Source organism: Onychostruthus taczanowskii, unplaced genomic scaffold (assembly GCF_017590055.1).
Source record: "Onychostruthus taczanowskii isolate IOZ18803 unplaced genomic scaffold, ASM1759005v1 scaffold46, whole genome shotgun sequence".
NCBI classification, from domain to species: Eukaryota; Metazoa; Chordata; class Aves; order Passeriformes; family Passeridae; genus Onychostruthus; species Onychostruthus taczanowskii.
In genome coordinates, this window is record NW_024502125.1 from 4,720,300 (window position 1) to 4,739,444 (window position 19,145).

The 19,145-nt window shown below is 40.5% G+C and overlaps 1 protein-coding gene across 1 annotated transcript in view; it reads right to left on the reverse strand.

Annotated features, from left to right (window-relative positions):
• CMYA5 (cardiomyopathy associated 5) overlaps nt 1-19,145 on the reverse strand; it is a 45,966-nt gene that overhangs the window by 8,342 nt on the left and 18,479 nt on the right. Inside the window, exons 3-9 of the mRNA XM_041414589.1 lie at nt 16,582-16,677; nt 15,662-15,895; nt 13,878-13,900; nt 11,846-11,967; nt 7,731-7,880; nt 6,671-6,817; nt 3,129-3,273 (exon numbers count right to left, since the gene is read on the reverse strand). Of these exons, the coding sequence (XP_041270523.1) occupies nt 3,129-3,273; nt 6,671-6,817; nt 7,731-7,880; nt 11,846-11,967; nt 13,878-13,900; nt 15,662-15,895; nt 16,582-16,677 (917 nt within the window). The remainder of the gene's footprint in view (nt 1-3,128; nt 3,274-6,670; nt 6,818-7,730; nt 7,881-11,845; nt 11,968-13,877; nt 13,901-15,661; nt 15,896-16,581; nt 16,678-19,145) is intronic.

Sequence of the window (19,145 nt, forward strand, 5' to 3'; positions counted from 1 at the left end):
TGCCTTAAAGCCATTCATCTAAAACTACCCCTTGCGGGTCCTACCACAACACATCTTTCATAGTTCTATTTCTCCAAAGTATCTAGTCTTATTTGCAAGGCCATCTTTTGAAACTTTTTTCTAGTTCCATTTCTCTTCAGCAAAATCTGTCCTATTCCATGGCATTTCTAAGTCAGCATTTCTTATCTCAAAGTTTGCATATGGATGCATACTGTGTGGGCTTTCTACAAATCCATTTCCCACAATTGGGGTTTTGTGGTTTTTGCATTTGGTTGGTTTGTTTCGTTTTTTCATGAAAGTATTTGAAAAGAAACTTTTTTTTGATGAAAGTATTTGAAAAGAAACTTCAGTGAGGTTTCATTTCCAGATATGCTTCATAGTTTCTCCCTGGGGAGCTGGGATTGCTCCAAGGATGTTCAGGGAGTTATTCAAAAGCATCCTGGGCAACTGGCTCTAGGGAGCCCTGCTTGATCAGGGGTTACTCTAGGTGATCTCCAAAGGTCCCTTCCAGCCTCAGCCACACTGTGATTCTGTGGCATGCTGATGTTTACATGCTGCTGACTTAGACGACGTCTCTAGCTGTTCAATGAGGGCCTTTCTCCCTGTTTCTTCCCTTGGCAGTGTCCTTTACCTTGGGTGAGCTTCCAGAATGACGACTGTGAAAGCAGCCTTATGGGGATGGGACCATGCTGCCTTCTCCTCAACTTTTCTTGAATGTTCTTCCCTGACCTCTGCTTTCACACTGTGCCTGCAGCAGCAACTGAATGAACCTTCTAGGGCTGCTGAGAAATGTGTTTGAACTCCCACCCAGGGACTGGGAAATTGCTTAGCTCCAGGGCTGCTGCTAGCACAAAAGGCACAGGCTGCCTATGAGAGGGTGCCACATTTGGCTGATCCCCAAGATGCATGTTGCTCAGGAAACCTGCAAAGGACAAACTCCAAGCTTTCAAGGAAAAAAAAAAACCAAAAAAACAAAAAAACAAGCAAACCAGAAGACTCTACAAGATCCGAGACCAAAATTCTGGGTGTGCATAGAGTCAGAGTTTTATTCTACCTTATATAGGTACTTGGCTTCTAGTCACCTTGATTGACTTCTATTCAAATTGATTTCTAATTCTAAATTGCACCTTTGGGGGCCTTGGATAAGAGTTCAGGCAGTTCTCCATCTACCAGTAGGCTTTTCCCCCCTCAACTTTATCTAAAATCTTAAACACAAAACTTTAAAATAAATTTCTCCATCACTGTAACAACTTGTGACACTACAGAAGATTTCCAGGTTATTCTCAGGGGGTTGATATAGGAAAAAAAAAAAGAGGGAAATTGTTTTCAGGGAAAGTAAGTGGCAAAACATTGTCTTTGACATACAAAAAGAGGTCAAAGCCCTTCTAGAAATAGATAATTTTAAGCTATAGCAATTCTGAGAAAATTCATTATTTTGTCCTGTGGAGTTTTCACACTTGTCTCAGTTAAAGGCCAGCTTCTGCTGACAGGGAGGCCAAAAAGTCAAATGTGACTCAGTATAATTATAAACACGTTAGATTTAACACAAGGTCACTTGAGAAAGCAAAGGGGCCTGTTCTGGAAGCTTTTTTGGCACATTTATCACCACACAAGCAAACACTTGGTGTTACCAACACCTTGCTCATGGATTGCAGAAATCAGCATAGTTTCTGGTTTAGTTTTGAGAAAAAAGTAAATTTCAGATAACGGCACAGAAACTTGAGGGCAAACAACCAGCATATGTTTCAGCAGCAGCTCCATTATCTTTGACCAACAGTGACTTTGGCAGGTTGACAGGGACCTGACGCTCTCATGAAATAGATACGAAACACAGAAAGCCTCTTCAAGAAGGAGAACTGGGTGAGACCTCTCCTTGATTGCAGTAATGCAGCACACTGGTACTGCATGATAAAAAGTCTCCCACCCACACAGAAATTTTTAATTTCAGTTTTCAGCCTACTTTTGTAAGGAGCAAGGCATTCACAATTTCACAGTTTTACTTCTCTCCTACAAAGCTAAGAATGCTTCAAGTCCACTTAACTAATTTTGACTGCAGGGCATGAACCCCTTCCCTACTCTTCAAGGAGCTCTTTCCTGTCTACCCCATCTTCATTTTGTCCATGTGAACTAGCCCATAGATGAAAACCCTAATCAGGCTTCTCAGGAAGTGAAAAAGACAACCTCAGCTGGGCTGAGGCTCTTCCACAGGGTTCTGTATGGCAAGCCATTCCTCTCCATAAAACTTCTCAGACCTGTGCAGCTGTATTTTGCTAGAATATTGTCACTGTTTTTATAAGGCAAACAAAGACTCCCAAGCCCTAAGGATGTGCAGACCACATGTAATTCCCTGCCTACAGCCGAGGGGTTGGAACTAGATGATCTTTAAGGTCTCTTCCAGCCAAGGCTATTCTAAGATTCTACTATTCTCCAACAATTTTCTCTGCATTTCAGTACAGTGCACAGCTACCCGGCTCAGGGGGGCCAACATCCCTCCTTGTCCTCTCCTCCATGCAGCACAGGCTTAGCATAGGGGAAAACAGAGTGGCACAGACAGCCAGTGCCCTGAATTTCAAAGCTACTCTTGGAGCCCTGTGGCATGCCTGCACAGCCAGGCAGCACCGAGCTCAGCTGTGCGTTGTGAGGCCTAGACAACAGATGGGTCACCAGTATTACTGAGACACCCGTATCACCCTTGCTATGCCCAGAGATTACTTCCGTCTTGTTCTCCACAAAGGGAAGAGCACACTGGCCCATGCTCCTCCATCAGTCGCCTTCCCGTGGAGCTGCCCTGCTCTGCCCTGGCCCGGGGCTACGGCCGCTGAGGGCCGCGGTGACTGCCCCGCCCGGCACAGCCCCGAAGCTTCTGCGGACAGCACATCATCTCCGCCGTTTTGGCCCCAAATGCAAGGGATTGTCCGGTTAAGCAGAATGAAAAGGAAGTATTTTTATGTCTCAGCCTAATCTCACAGATCAGTGCCTACCCCTTAACTTTCTCAGCACACAGAAGCAGATTTCTTCCTTGCGCGGCTGCAGGCAGAATAATCTCTGCGTAACGAGCCGCGGCCTGCGGCACGCTCCTTCACGGCTGCCGCATCGGGCCGCGGCGCTTTCGTGGGCGCGGCACTGACCTGAGACCTTCTCCTTCCGGCGAGTGCTGCCGGCAGTATTCCAAGATAAAGGACTCGGCGGACACGGATGCGGCGCGCCAGCGGACGGTGGCTGTGTCCCAGCACACGGTGCAGTCCTCGGCCTTGATGGTGGGCACAGCGGGTGCTGGGGACACAAGGACATGTTAGCTGTACTGCGAGGAGGGTGCCTGAGGGGCATCTTTGGAAGGGAAGGAGCAGTCACCTCCGTGAAAACCCACGCCATAGATTTTTGCCCATCCAGCAGTGATCTTTTCCTTGTTTGTATTTGAATGGCAGAGGGCTGCATTACAGGGAAAACAAACAATAAAAACACGCGGGGAAAGTAAATGTGAATAGTTGTGCATTTGTCACATCCTTAGAATGGTAATTTTTTAATGCTTTTCTTCAAGCAGTGTTTCCTCATTTCTGCTAACCTGCAAGGAGCAGAGCACCGAGGCAGCACTGCCTGCAGCTCTCTGCATCACCTCAATCCTGTCCTCAGCAGTCCCTGCATTGAACTGCATCAGGAACTAATGTGCTGCTGCAGAAATGACAGGGGGATGCTGACTTTCTGTTTAATTATGTCTTCTTTATTTCTGCAATGCTAAAATTCTGTCCTGTAATTTCTTCTTTTTAGAGATTCTGTTTAAAAGCTACAGGCCCAACTGCAATACAGAAAAGGGAGTATAAAATAATGCACTATCTGCAAGTAATCAAAAGCTATTGTGTGAAACAGCACATTCAACACTGTAGGCTGAAAATGGATCAGTTGTATTCTCTTGTTTTTTCCCATTATGGGAAATAGCATCAGAAAACACCTTACAGCTTGTTGTGAAACTCACATAAACAGTCCTAATGCCAAGTCTAAAATAAAGGGTACTAATTAAAAAAAAAAAAAGTAATAAAAAGTATTTTTTCTTTTGGGATTCCAAATAGGAAGACTAAGACAAAATCATCTAGGGACTAGATGATTTTATGACAAGATAACCTAATAAAACTACATTCCAGGAAACATTCCAGGTGCATTCTGTTTTTTAAGAAAAATGGTTTGTTTTTACCAGAAAAAAAAAAAGAAAAACACCCACAAATATTAAACAGTTTCCTGGTTTAGTGAAAATCAGGAGGTTAGCAGTTCAGGTTAAGATTTACTTTATGTTTTACTGCAGAAAGAGCTAATGTACATATTTAGCAGAACAATGCATTTGTGGGATAGACTATCATCTGGTAAGACCTCTTTGTAGCTTCCTTAGTGATAGATCTCTTCTGCTGAATTTGATTATTGTCTGTTTCTAAATGTGTCCTTGCTAAAGAATGAAAAATTAATAGCTGAATCCCCTAATACCTGCATTCAGCAGCTTACACACATACCTGCATGTATGTGTGTGTAAATAGCATGTCACAAGAGATTAAACTTTTTTTACTGTAATTTGAAAATATCTGTCTAAAGAGTAGCTGAAGAAAAAGCTGTTACTGTGCTTCTGAGATTTTTTAACAAATTAACTGCAGCTAGAATACATAATCTAATTTTATTGTAATATTCTGGAACTCATGTAAGTGATTGTATAAGAGGCAAAGAGCCAACAGGGTGAAAATCACGCAGGTTTTGAGCAACAGCAGAAGAGTGTCCACCTCTGTGTCTTTCGGACTGCAAGGAGAGATCACCAGGAGATCAGTTGTGGGGGAGGGGTCAGGGGGATAGAGGGATACTTCTTGCCTTGAGCATCATCCCCTCACAGAAAATGCTGTTTGGAAACAGAGTGTTGCTCAGCAGAGGGAAGGACAGGCTGAGTCTGAGAGGTGGAGGAGCAAGAGTCAGGGGGTTCTGGGGGGATGCTACAGCAGCATCTACCTGCATTCCCCTGCATTCCCCATTCTCCAGGCTACACTGACACTTCCATGGGTGCAGTGCCAACAGAGAGATTTTGTGAGCATTCCCAACAACTGGAAGAGTCTCCGCTTTGTTCAGCTATTAAGGTGTATATTCCTAAAACTGCATATATCAGCAAATTATTTTCTTGTATGTGTGAACTTTTAATCTGAATTAGTAAAAATAAACTCTACATTCTTGCTTCTGAATTTATTGGGCTACTTGAAGAATTGAAATTTATCTTTGTATCAAAGCAGCTGGACTCCCACTGAAGGACTAGCCTCCACTACTGGTGCTCACCTTTCTGCCTTCGGCGTTGAAAAAATGCAGCAATTTTGCATCAGCCAGTCTTCAGCAGTGTCCCCAAAAGTCCATCTGGGGCTCATGCACTCCAGAGGGAGTTCAACTGAGCTTTGAGGGAAGGTGTTTAATAAGCCCACATTTTACCCAGTTTATTTGCTTTCTTAAAGAAACAGGCTGAAGGAAGCCATTAAAGACTCATATAAATTAACTTTTCTTAGAAGGATTCAATTTTTAGGAAAAAAGTATGGTAAGCCTAACATCAAAAGACAAAGAGACTTCTTAAAAATAATGGTTTCAGAAGAGGGAAAACCCCCTTTTAAAATTATGATTTATTAGCTAGCAGTAACTCATAATTATATGTGCATTTGGCAGAAAGTCTGCACTATGTTCACAGTTGCATTGCTGAGGCCAAAATTTTGAATTTCCCCTTTGAGTTCTCTGGAAAATAACCTTTGTTAAAATATAAATCACAAATTAAGTATCGGGGAGAATTATCAACAGATGTGAAGTCTAGTAGATTAAGCAAAATGCTTGAAGCTGTGGCTGCTGCCAAGTAATTTCAACAAGAAGCTCAGTGTGGAACAGCATTTTTTGCTATGAAATTGTTAGAAATCCTTGCCTGTATTGGTGACTTCAGGAATGGAATAATTGTATTTATCCTGCAGCGCTGAAAAAATTGTCTGACAGGAGGGCCTCAAACACAAGGATGCTTCTCCTTGCTTGCAATTCAAGAAGCAATAGTTTTGTCAATACAAATTATTAAAGAAACTAATGCTTGAAAACTTAATCAGTCAAATGAATCTCATAAGCAATACTCATCTAGTTACTCATCTCAATTTATACTACTTAAACAACAGCAGAGCCTCTCAGGCACACCTGAGCTGTGTGTCCCACTGAGCAAGACACAGCATGTAACCTCAGTAAAGCAGTCCTTCCCTTGAAAAATTAATACTTTAAATCAATGCAACATAGATGTATTCAGGTGAATGGGAGAGAGGCAAAAATGCAGCTGCAGCCATCTCCTCCACTGTGGACAGGAGAGGGAGCAGCAGCAGGGAGCAGCCAGGTGGCTTTCCCAGAGCTTCCATGGAGCAGTGCAACACACTCAGAAGATAAACACGTAGTGTGCTGCCCTGATGCCGCAGCCATGTAGCCCAACACTGGAAACATCTTCAAATTTTAATGCCTTCAAGTTTCCTCTCAGGAGCCATTATGCCACTATCTCTTAGCAAACAGAGGAATGACCATGGACTGCCTGCCGTCTGCCAGATGGGCAAAATGAAGCAGTTTCTTTTGTGTCAGTAACACTGTGGACTAAGTTAGTCTAAAGACCTGAAACTTGTAGTAATAAAACGACAAAAAATGTACATACCTGTTTTAAAAATGGCTTTTTCACTGGGTAGACTGCAGCCTGTGCCATTCACAGCCATGACCCACACACTGTAGCAGCGATCTGGCTCCAGGTCCTCCAGAATGCAGTGGCTCTCTTTCACTGTCACTCTGTACTCTTCCACTAAGGCTAGGAGGACACACATGTGCACAGGACCTCACACTTGTTGCACTGGTAGGGCTTACAACTAAGCCTCTCAAATAACATATTAAAAACAGTCAATTGAAAAAGATCCAGAAATTATTACTAGTTAAGGTCTCCATATTTCACTCTGACTGACACACCCTTGAGTTGAGAGTACACAAATGCCATTTATGGCAAGTGGAGATTATTGCCCTCAGTCCTACTGGACTGCAAGTTTGGGACATGCAACCAGCAGTTACCAACCCTGGTATCACCACTCCATAGAAATAATTCCTCATAATGAGCTATATAGCACTTAGGTATAAATTACATATTACAAAAAGCCCTTAACATCCTTTAACCTACATGTATATGCATACATGGATTTGTGCAGAGCCTGGTCTGCTTTGAGCTTTTTAATAAATGAGCATTTAAATTCCCTTTATTAAATTTCAATTTTTAATGTTTGAAATATTTTGAAAAAAATCTCTGCCTACATGTGGAAATGCCTCCTAATGCTTTTTCAAGGAAGACGTATTTCTGAAGCACATGAAGGGTCCTAAAAACATTATGAAACCTCTTCCCTTGGGAGCTCTGTCTGCAGTCCCCATGAGTAACAATGGGGCAGCATGGACACATCCTCTCTGATGGTCAGGCCTCTTCATGAAAAGACACTTCAACAGGTGAAAACAACTGCCCTTGACTTTACAGAGCATGATATTATCTTGCATTTGTGGAGACAAAGGGGAGGAGAAGGAACAGCGTCTTCCTCACGGTCTCCCCCACCATTGCCTATCTTTAGTTTTATACATGATGTCTTCAGAGCCATTGTTCTTCCCATGTCCTGGGCACTCCCCTGCAGCTCATCCTCCCATCTGCTTACCTCAGGCCAAGGCAGAAAGGGCAAGATCTTACGCACCCCCTGCGTCTTTGCTGGCTTGCAGCTCCTCTGTACAGTAGACCTGGAAGCAGTCAATTGTGTCCCCGTCATTCACAGCCCAGTAGACAGCAATGGAGGTGCTGGTGGCTGAGTTTGGCTCCTGAGGTATGACAGTTGGTGTCTGTGGGACTGAGAGGAAAGTTTCCCATTGTTACACATGCTCCTGTGTTTTCAGCCAAATTACCTACAAATTCATGAATCAACCCAATTGCTTATTTTCACTCAGGTTGCATATTTCCAGAGAGCAAGTACAGCAGGAAATACAGAATACTGGTGCAGTCTTAGAGAAACAGATCCTCATAAAGTAGGAACAGCAAAAAGTATCTGCTCAGCATTGGAACCCCCCATTTCCCTCACAAGTCTGGACAAAATAACATGCAGTCCTAGTACTGGGACCACCCAAACCCAGCACAAAGTGTGTGCCTATACCCTCCTCCACAATGATATGTGTACTGATCCTGGAAACGCGGGCAGTGGAAAGGACCTGCCACACCAGGAGGGGATTCGTGCAGCGTGTCAGTGCCGCTGACAGCAGCAGGGATGTGCTTCAGGCAGAGAAGGCTCTGACTGCACTGGGAAGCAGGAGGCTCCCCACACTCTTGGGTCCACTCCTGCTCTGGGGTGGACTCCTACTACACATGCACAGCTTGGCACTCCTTCCTGCCACGGTCATTTCCCCACAGACAGAGGGGACTCAGAATCCTTGGTTTGCAGGTGAAGCTGAACTCTGCCAAAGCACCGGAACACCATGGGGCTACCAGGATCATTCCTCACAAGTGCTTCAAAGATTTCCAAGACTTCCCAGCTTTCACACAAACTTTTGTCTCCTGATTGACACAGATCCAGCCCCAGATGAGATATTGTTCGCCTCTGTGATTATGTCATGGAAGAGAGGGAGGGCAAAGAAAGAAGCAAAAAGCCCCAAAAGATGATAATTGTTAAAATGATTGCAGGGAACGAAAATACATGGTTCTATTTCTTCACCCAGTAAATTTCCATATTCCATGAATTCTCTTAGAATTTCAGCAGAAAGCTTTAGTTTTCTTTTCAGTTATCTCCACAGTAATGATGATAATCCCCTGTGGCATGAACAAGGCAAATGCAGATGCTGGCTGTTTCCTTATGATTTATACAGAGAGCTACCAGTACAGTAGCATTACATCTGCTCCCCATTGAAAAAAAAAATTATCCTTCTTATTGCTAAAAACAATCCTCATTTTGTCTTTTGACTGCATCTAGAGCTGGCAATTAAGAAATTTATCATCTTTAGGAAAATACTTCCTTTCAGTGGACATGGTGGGGAAACCATTTTTTTTCCCCATGAAGTTGCCTAGAAACCACTATTTTTGATCACAGAAACCCCAGAGTTGCAAGATCTATTATTATGCCAAATCTGAACAGAAGCTAGTTTACTGAATGAAACTTCTGAAAAAAAAAAAGCATAGATCAAAATTCAGTTCAGCAATACTGAGAAGCATTTGATTTCTAATTTCCTTTTGCATAATATGAAACAATTTTTTATAGGAAGCAATTTCAAAACAAGAAGTCGAACTATTCTCTTCAGAAACAGCATTTATGCATTATCCTCTTTTAAGTGGTCCCTTTTAATTGAATTTTAATCAAAAAAATGATCTATTTGCAATATGAGTTTGGCTACATGATATTTTTCAACAGAAAAGTGGCATATGTTTTCATCAGTTCAATTTTAATTGAAGTCCTGTGGTGTAAGGAAGTTTTCCGTCATGCTGTGTAATCTCCACAGTAATCCGTATGTTTTCCAGTGTAATGAGAAACAATATTTCCTTGGTATTGTGTACTTGAAGGAGAGCAGATACAGATGCAGATATATAGATGACTCTATTTGGAACTTTGTTATAATCAGCAAAGGTCCATGCCTTCCAGTGCAAAAGGCCAGGACTTGCAGTGGCCTTTGGAAATAATTATTTTTAATTTTTTAAATTATTCCCACTCTTCTATTCTGAGGCAGAACCTGGGTTCCCTTATGCTCATCAGCATGCTGCAAGGGTTTTTTATGCAAATACATTTATGAGTGGAAATGGATTACATGAAAGGAGGAAGAATTTGAGGGAAAAGGGCTTTTCATTAGTAGATATGGAAAATTTGGAAATGGAGGGCATTTTGAAGGAAGATGTTTCTGAAGTGGTGAAAATAATGTCCTATGAAATTGTTCAGTAAAACATGATTCTTTCTGAAGGAAAATACATGGATTGAAGAAACCTGGCACATTCACATGCATTTCATCATATGGCTTCAGTCAAATAAAATTCCAAGTGTCTGAAAATGGTCCCCAGTATGTGAAAAATTCACAGCCATTCAATTCCAAATCAAGTTTCATGTATACATGTAACTATTTTCCTTCAGGAAGGTTGTAACCTTGAAAAAACCAACTATCAAACAAATGAGAAAAAACACACCAAATTTTTTATCTACTGCTTGCCAAAGTAAAAATCATTATAGCAGTCAAAATACTTTGTAGTAAAAGTGAAGACAGAAAATTAGGTGTGTTAGATATTAAGTAATCATAAAGATAAGGAGCTTTGAAGATCTCTCACTAGTGGACAATTATTCATTTTCAGTTTGTCAAAGCAAACTGGTCTGTAGCTGCAAACTCAGTAGCCAATGCAAACTAACCCAGAAAGCAGACTTCAGCAGTTTAGGGAAATAAATGCTGGAGTGGCTTGTGGAAAAAAGAAGTATGTGGCTCTGTTCTCCTGTATGACCCTGCCAGTAGGCAGCAGCCTAGGAGAGGTGAACGACTGCGCCCATGGGACTGCAAGGGGAGCTTTAGGAACTAAGCCAAGAAACACAGCACATTTACACCAGCAAGTTAACTGGCAGAGTGAGTTACAAAAATGGTCTTTTTATCTGACTTCCTAAAAAAATGACAATGAGATAATGCTGCATACACAAATGCCTGTCCAGCTTCACTGGAGAAATTTCAAATGCCATAGGCAAACTCATACACATCTGACAAGGACATTAACATGTCAGATATATTTGAGTTCCTCCAAGTCTAATAAAAGCAGTGGTGTGGAGGAGAGAGACAATCTTCCCATACTGACACTGCTACGAAGTACACTCAGCCCTTATTAGACACCAGAGAGTCAGCACAAGGTGGGCACTTCTCCAATGTCCCATTAGTCTTGCAAATTCAGCCAGTGAACAAAGCAACTTAGGGAATCTAAAGCTCTAGTTTCAGTGCTCAGGGACCAAACACATAAGAAAGGAGCTTCCCTTCAAAACCTAGGGAGTGACTATGATGGCAGTGGCGCGTGTGACGATGAATGGGAGGGCACAAAGCATGACAGTGAGATATGAGATCCCTAAACCACTGTTCTCTTGAAAAAGAAACCCTGGAGTGGGGTCCCATTATGAAGAAAATGAATCCACAAAATGGTGCTGAGAAGAGCTTTGTTGACAGCTGTCCAGCTGACAGATCTAGATAAGACACCTATATATACAGGCAGAGCAGAAAACCCAGTCAGGCTTTTTAAAGGACATGAAATATCAGACAGAGATAAGTAAACCTCTTTCTCATGTGCAATTTTTACTACTACCCTCCCCGGCAGAGCTGTATTTAATGACTTTCCCTTTCACATCCCTTGGGAGTTTCAGGTGCCTCCATTCACTTGTGACAAGTCCAGGGAACTCGGCCATCAACCAGCCCCCTGTTCTTATTCCCACAACAAGCATTCTGGGACTGCCATCCTCAGAGGAGGAGAGCTCAGGAGACCTTTTGATTGCTTCTTCTCTCTCTGCATGCAAGGAAAAGCAACTTCTTTAGCCCTGGGAGATTTAGAGATCAAGACTTTCAGCTTGTCTGAGGTACAGATGTCTAAAATGATGCAAGAATCCCTCAATTTAGCACTTCTCCCTCTTGCTCATCTTACTGTACCTACTATAAGCCAAACACTTGTGCACAATTAAACTTCATTTTGCATTCAACTCTGATTGCTAATTACATGGTTTGCCTATCTACTCTTCTCATATAGGTTCTATTTTTAGCTTCCTGAAATTTCCAAAGTATTGCCAAAATGTTAGCTTTTGTGAAGACAATATCCGGAGTTTCTTACCAGCCACGTGTTGTAAGGAGTGTTGATTGCTTTGTCCTGGACTGTCTGCATAGTGCTCAAACAATGAAAAAGCACTGGGCACCTTCTCTAAAGAGACAGTGGTATCCATTGCAGAAAGTAACCTAATTGGAAGAAAACACATATCTGTCCATGTAAATCCTTTGTGGTATAGCACAGTTGTCCAAAGGACAGAAGAAAAGACCACATGACATATGCTTCTTTGAATATTTCCTGGGAACTTGAGGACAGCATACGAGGAGAAGCTGTCTCCCTGATTTTGAACATTTACACCATACTGCAGTTTTGAGTCAGCACAGTGAGAGTGCTTATGGTCTTTTTACACTTAACCCATGAGAATGTGAGTATGTGAAGTTCTCAGCAAGACTTTCAAGAACACAGGGGTTTGGGCTTGATAATGCAGTGCCTTTAAAGGTTACAAACCTTAGAGCTAACTACAGCAGCTGACTCCAGAGATGTAATATAAAGCAGCTGCTTGTGACCAGCTAAAAAACATGAGAGGGAGATAGATTCCACTTAATTTACCTGTTTTTGCTGAGTTCATTATATGAAAAAAAAACCCAAAAATTTTTAACCCTGGGACAGAAGCCTCAAGAAAATGGAAGAAGTTCTTTTTTTCAAGGCATCTGAATTTTAGATTTCTCCCCTTCATTTTATTTTGGTCACTGAAGTAGTTAATTATGCATAATCTTGACAAAGTACAACAAATGTAAAATACACTTTAGAAAAACATGCGTTGTTAAATAGACTTGTTCTTAACCTATTTTATGTAGACAGATATTATCAAACTAAAGTAATAACCAAGCCCATGCACCAAGCAGAAAAAACTTTATTGTGTAAGTAAAAAAGTAAAGATCAAGTGGACAGAAAGCCTTGGAAAATTGTTTTGTCCTGTTTTACCTGCTCTAATCTTATGCAATAAACTAAATGCAGTTACATGGCCAGACAGTTTGACTTGCAACAGGTGAATCCAGATTTATAGTTCTAATTCTGGAAATTTACAGAAGCCTTGAAGGGGTGTTTGGCACATTCTTTTCAGATCGCTCTCCTGGGGTTGTAATTTGACTGCAAACTGAAACCCTGGTGTCACTGTTGTACCCCAGTCGGTGTCAGCACACATGTCCCTGTGATGGCTGAGGCAGCACTGACAAGGGTATGTTGGATATGCACTGCACAATGCCCAAGCCCTCTGGGGAAAGTCAGGGGTGGTGGGCTGGGCAGTGTAGTTTTGGGGGCTTGCACAGGAGAAGCCTGCAGCCAACTGCTCTGAATGTTTTCCCTTTACTATAGAGAATTTTTCTGGGGAATATGGGCTTATGGTTGAACATTTCTCTCATAAAGGATGGGACTCACCAAAATAACTGCCTTGAGAAAATCCCACATGGCAGAGAACTGTTTGTGATTGTATGCATTTACTGGTGTGTACAGGCAGATGCAGTTATGACGAGGCATCAGCCCTGTGACACACCCTGAATCAGGTAGTGCTTGTGGAAAGCCACTGGAAAACATCAGCTCATAGTCTCCTAGCCAGGTTTTGAAATCTACTTTATCTCATTTTTCTGGAGTTGTGCTCAGAAACATAGTCAAACCAGCTGTGTTGCCTTGTGCTATAACCTTTCAGAGACTGATACAGAACCAGACTAGTGAAAAAAGTGTCTGATCAGTCTAAAAGGTGGAAGCATGGTCACAATGGTGGTTGTATATGTATGTATAGTAATAGCTACAAGGACCATCTCTTTAAAAATGTCTCTGTAGAAATTTAAAATTGAGCTGATGTTTTTATGTGCTATTTGTTTAATTAATGTATTACAGAACATGTGCAAAACACTTCAAAACCAGTCAGTTACAGCAACAAGTATAAAGCTGCTTTTCTAAATTTCATTATTTGCAAGGTTTATAAAGGCAGCTCTGATTACTAGCAGTGTGTATGCAAAAGCTCACAAATGCTAAATGAAACATCCAGCATGCTAGGCCTAGTACTCACTACAGTGCACTTAACCCATACTTCATGTACCTTTTATTCAATTCTTTAGATGACTAGAGAAGGGAAAAGAAATGTGTTAACAGTTTTCAAAAGCCTCAAAGTGTTGAAAAGCCAATCATGGTCATCTAACAGTCTTTCTCCTCTCCACAGACAAAAACCACACAGCTTTATTGACTTGAGGTTGTGTGGTATGCTGCTCATTCACACCAGCAGAGAATTTATTTCCCTAGAAATATTTGATTTCAAAGCTCTGGCTCAGCAGGGTATTAGAGTATAAATCTCATTTTAAGTGCTTGAGGGGTCAGATTTAAAGATGGAACATAATCAAGTACTTTCTAAAACCAAGACTTTTAGAGAAAGAAATCACTTGCACATTAAGAATAGTTAAATCCAAATTCTGGCTAAAATGTACTTCATAACTTCTTATTACTAGAAGCCATGTGAGATTTTTACTTATGGAATGTGAGTTTGTCCCACGTGCCAGGAATCTTCAGGTAATGCTTCCTGGCCTGTGAATAAAAAAGTTCCTGTCCTTTATCACTAACAGAAGGGAACAGGGAAATCCAGTAATTTTCACACTCTCACAAAGGAATTACAGATTACAAAATTATCTTTTTGCCAAAGCACTGATCCTTACAAAAGCAGGAAAATAATCTAGATTTTTCAGCCTTCCCAAAAGAGCAAATATACCACAACATTCACTTGGCTACAGGATACTACAACATTGTGTGGCACAGAGCAGGGAAGAAAGCCAAATATTGGCATAATTTCTGTAGTTGCTGTGGCATATGTGGGCTGGACACTTGTATTTCGAAAGCTGGCTTATTTTGTGTGAGTGATCAGTCTTTAGACAGTAATCTGAGCTTTCTATTTCTGGCATTCCAAGATAGTTTATCTGCAACTTCCAGGCCACATGCTAATTCCATAAGGGGGGAAGATTATTATCCCAGAAACTCCATCCTCTTTGAGACTGGTAATACACTTGTGGAGAGAAGAAAATGCTGTTGCTCACGTAAGGACAAGCCTGGCAGCACAAGAACACTGTCGGAGGACCCAGGACCAGCAACACCCTCTGAGCAAAGTTTAAGACTAATGACTGTATGAGTTAGTAGGTCCAGTCCTTCAGATTCACTGGAGGTGTTTCTAACATTCAGGAAGGGCCATTAGAGCCACACACGTCACATGCACAGCCCTCAGCCTATCTCACTGCCATGGTTTCACCACAGTCAGCAACCAGCACAGCCCCTCACTGTTTTTCAACAGTAATTATTTATCACAGCCTCAGTAATTTGAGTGCATAAATACTGTCCATCTGCTCATTAAAAAACACCCCAGAACAACAACAACAAAATGCCAAAACAACAACAATACACAACAAAAAACCCTACAGCCCAGAAGCAATTTTGCTTTTCAATTACATTTTCTTGTTTCAAAGATCACTTTCTTGTTGTTTATAATTATACATAATATGTATTTTATTTTTCATATGGTAAAATACCTAAATACTCTAACATCTCTTACTTCTCAGTTATTAATTCTAGATATATTATCAAACTGTCTTTTCAACTTCTTAAAAAATGAACAGGACCATTTTACTAGCATAAGTCATGCTTTTGTCCTGTGCATCCTCTCTGCAGTGCTCTCTGAGAATTCCCACATCAAAACTAAGTGATCCAGCAGTTTCAGAGTGGAATAGCTGAGCTAGCAGGATTTAGCTATCTTAAAAAATAATAAGTTCATTGAGACCCTAGATACAGAAGTCCTTTCCTAATTAATATCATAAAAGCTACAGCATGAAAGCCAATTCTACTTACATTTAGGAAAACAAATCCATCCACTTCATCTGTTTCTTTTACTGTTGTCTCCAGAGTTTCCTTTGCTGAATCAACAGTTTGCTGGAAATTTACCATCTGCTCATACAGGTACTCCATTTTCATCTTCTTCACTTCCTCGAAGTTCTCTGATTTCTCATCATATTGTGCCACCACTTTTTTAAGCATCTCTTCATTCTGCTTTTCCAATAAGTCTGCATTTTTCTTACAGTTTTCCTGCAGAATAAAATGACAACATTTAATGAAATGAAATTCTCACACAGAAATTCTCAATTACCCATACACAAACCATCCACCATATTGATTCTGGCACATTGACAATAAGACAATTTTATTTCTGCAGGCAAACTCGTCTGGGAGAAATATCTCTAGAGAAATACATCAATGACAACAACAGCTTTTTTTTTTTTTTTTTTTTTTTTTTTTTTTTTTTTTAACTGTTAGGTTTTAAAATTAAACTTCACTATCTCATCACGGAGATAGGAAGTCTGACCAAAAAATAGCTAAAAATGCATACTTACAACTGGGGTTAATACAGTTCTCAAGACTTAAGAACTTGGGCAATCAGAATTTAAGATACTGGCCAACTAATTTAAATGCTTTGCATGGGATTCTAAATAAAACACTGTATGAGCTTTTTATGGGCATAAACAAAGTTAAGGGAACTTTTTCCTTCAGTGTTTGACAGTTACATATTCCACTTTGCAGTAATGTGCAAAAAAGCAATCTTTTTCTTCCTCCAAAGTTAACACCTTCCAGTGAACTTCCAGAGAAGTCAATTTGAGGACTGGAGGAGCAGCCCATTTTAGTGGAAGCAATAATGCTGCACAAGTAGGCAACCATATCTTAGAAGTAATTCTGTAGAGGAAAAGAAAACTAGTGTGATAAAACACTGGACTTACCTCAACTGAGTTAAATCGCAATTCAATATCACTCACAAACTCTTCAATCTTCAATGACTTTTCTTCCAGTGCTGTTAGCAATTTACTTAACTGATCCTGAAATTTAAAATGTTTCTGTAACTTAGGCAGGTTATTTTATAAACTTTTTACACAGAATTTATTTTAGGTGAATATTTTTCTTTTGCCATGAGCCACCATTGGAACAATTGCTAAGTAAGTTCAAGTATCACCCTGGCTGCAAAGACAAGCACAGAAATAGCAACTGGAACAGTCACAGAACTGTTTCCAAACCAAAACAAGTGAGCTCAGTTTGATAAGGCACTCTGTCCATACAAGCTGTTGAACGTTATGAATTCCAATGCAGCTTTGCCAGAGAGTGAGGGTACTCAGAGCCTCATGAGTGTCCTTGAGAGATCACAGGAACAAGCCCATAAAAAGGAAGATAATATAGGTAGTTGTGAGGGTAATAGATTGTGCTGTGTCACGTTAGAATTTGAAAGATAGGTATCTGTCTCTATAGATCAATATATAGATAAATAGATACACATTTATGTATGTGTATGTGTGTATATATATATGTGTATATATATATGTGTATATATATATGTGTATATATATATATATATATATAATTCCTATAAACAAGAAGTAATCAAAATCACTGGTTGAGTTATGTGAAAGCAAAAGCAGTCCAAGGCACAACAGACACCAGAGACAACTCAGAACTTTTTCTGAGTGTTTCCTAACCTTTTATTAAAATAAGTTGCTCAATTGCTCCAGCATAATTCATACTTTATAAAAATTCTTAGTTTTAATTTGATGGCGTAAATCTAAAAAGAAGGTTATCTTCCTTTGTAACGACTAATTATGGCAAAATTTTACAGCTAGATCTGTAGAAAAAAGCACAAGACTTTACACTAATTACATCTTGAATGTGCCATTCAAGAATACAATTGAAAGCTCCCTTTAAAAATATTTAGGGAAGTCATCAAGATTTGGAATTTCAGTTTGTCAGGATGTAAAATCTGACAAATGCCATCCCTAGCTCATTTAATTTACTGGGAAGCTATGTTCTTACAGTTTTCATGTAACAACAATAAAAAAAAATTAAAAATAAAAAAATAATGCAACAAGCATTTTGCTGTCTTGATGTTTTCTCAGTAATTTACAGAAGTAACAAGAGACATACACATGCAGTCTCAAAGTAACCTGAGCCCTGAGTGTTCGAAATCATGTGAAACCAGGCCTGTGTTGCAGCCAGATTTAATACTGGCTTCATATCCGTGCTCCGCAGCCAGGGAGTGATGTCATGGGATGTTTATTTGCAGCCTGACTCATTGTAATGTGGGTACATTTGAGGGGTGGCTGGGATCTGTGACTTTATTGCCGACTTACTCGTGCCTTGTTATCACTACTAAGTCAAACCTGAATGGCCATGTATAAAAACCAACTCTACATCTGAGCACCATGGAGACGGTTTGCAAGTACTGATAATTGAAACTGTTACATTGACTCCTACTTTTCATTTCTCTCTTCTACATATGAGATAATATATAATGTAATGTAATGCCACCAATACAAGCTCTTCTGGAATAAAAGGACACAAAATTTATATTCTCGTCAAATGAACGTGTGCCAAAAAAGTGACCTCACCTTTCATTTACTATAAATATCTGGTAACCAAGAAAGAAACATCTGTATGATATGTTCACTTGCACAAGGGCAGATCTGATATTGGAGAAGTGACGTATCACATACATGTTGTTTTCACAAGCAGAACTTTAATTTAATGAGTAATAACTTCCACAGAAAAAGCATTTTCACTAGTATTTATAGCAGTGGACTAGCTTACTGAAATGGAGGGCATTTTATCTATTAGGGGGGAACAGCTTGGATATAGTGGCAAGTGGGACTTTATATAAACTCTTACCTGTGCTGACACAACAATGCTATTGGCACAGATCACAGAATGGTTTGGGTTGGAAGGGACCTTAAAAACCCTTTTGTTCCTATTTCCTTGCCAGGGGCAGGGACGTCTTCCATTAGACCAGGTTGCATTAGACCAGAGCCCCATCAAGCCCAGCCTTCAATACTTCCAGGGGTGGGACATCCACAGCTTCTCTGGACAACCTGTTCCACAGCTACATCACCCTCACTGTGAAGATTTTTTTTCCTAGTTCCTAATATAAACCTTCCCCCTTTCAGTTTAAAAACATTGCCCCTTGTCCTGTCACTACATGCCCTTGTAAAACTTCCCTCTCTAGTTTAAGGCCATTTTGCAGATGAAAGTGAATGGAAGAGAAAATAGGTTGGCACTTCAACAAAACTGTGTAGGGTGATTTGTCTAACATCTCCAAGCAACCAACGCATGTAAGTGGGACAGGGAACACTTTATGATGATACCAGTCTCCACATGGGGAGGTTTCTGTATCTTGTCAAGTGAAGTGAGCTGCTGTTACCAAAGTTTTATTTTCATAGAAGCAACATTCTTCCCATTTCTCCCCCTACATATCAAAACCAGAACAAACTTTTACAGATAAGACTGAAAGATGGAAAGTCTGGTA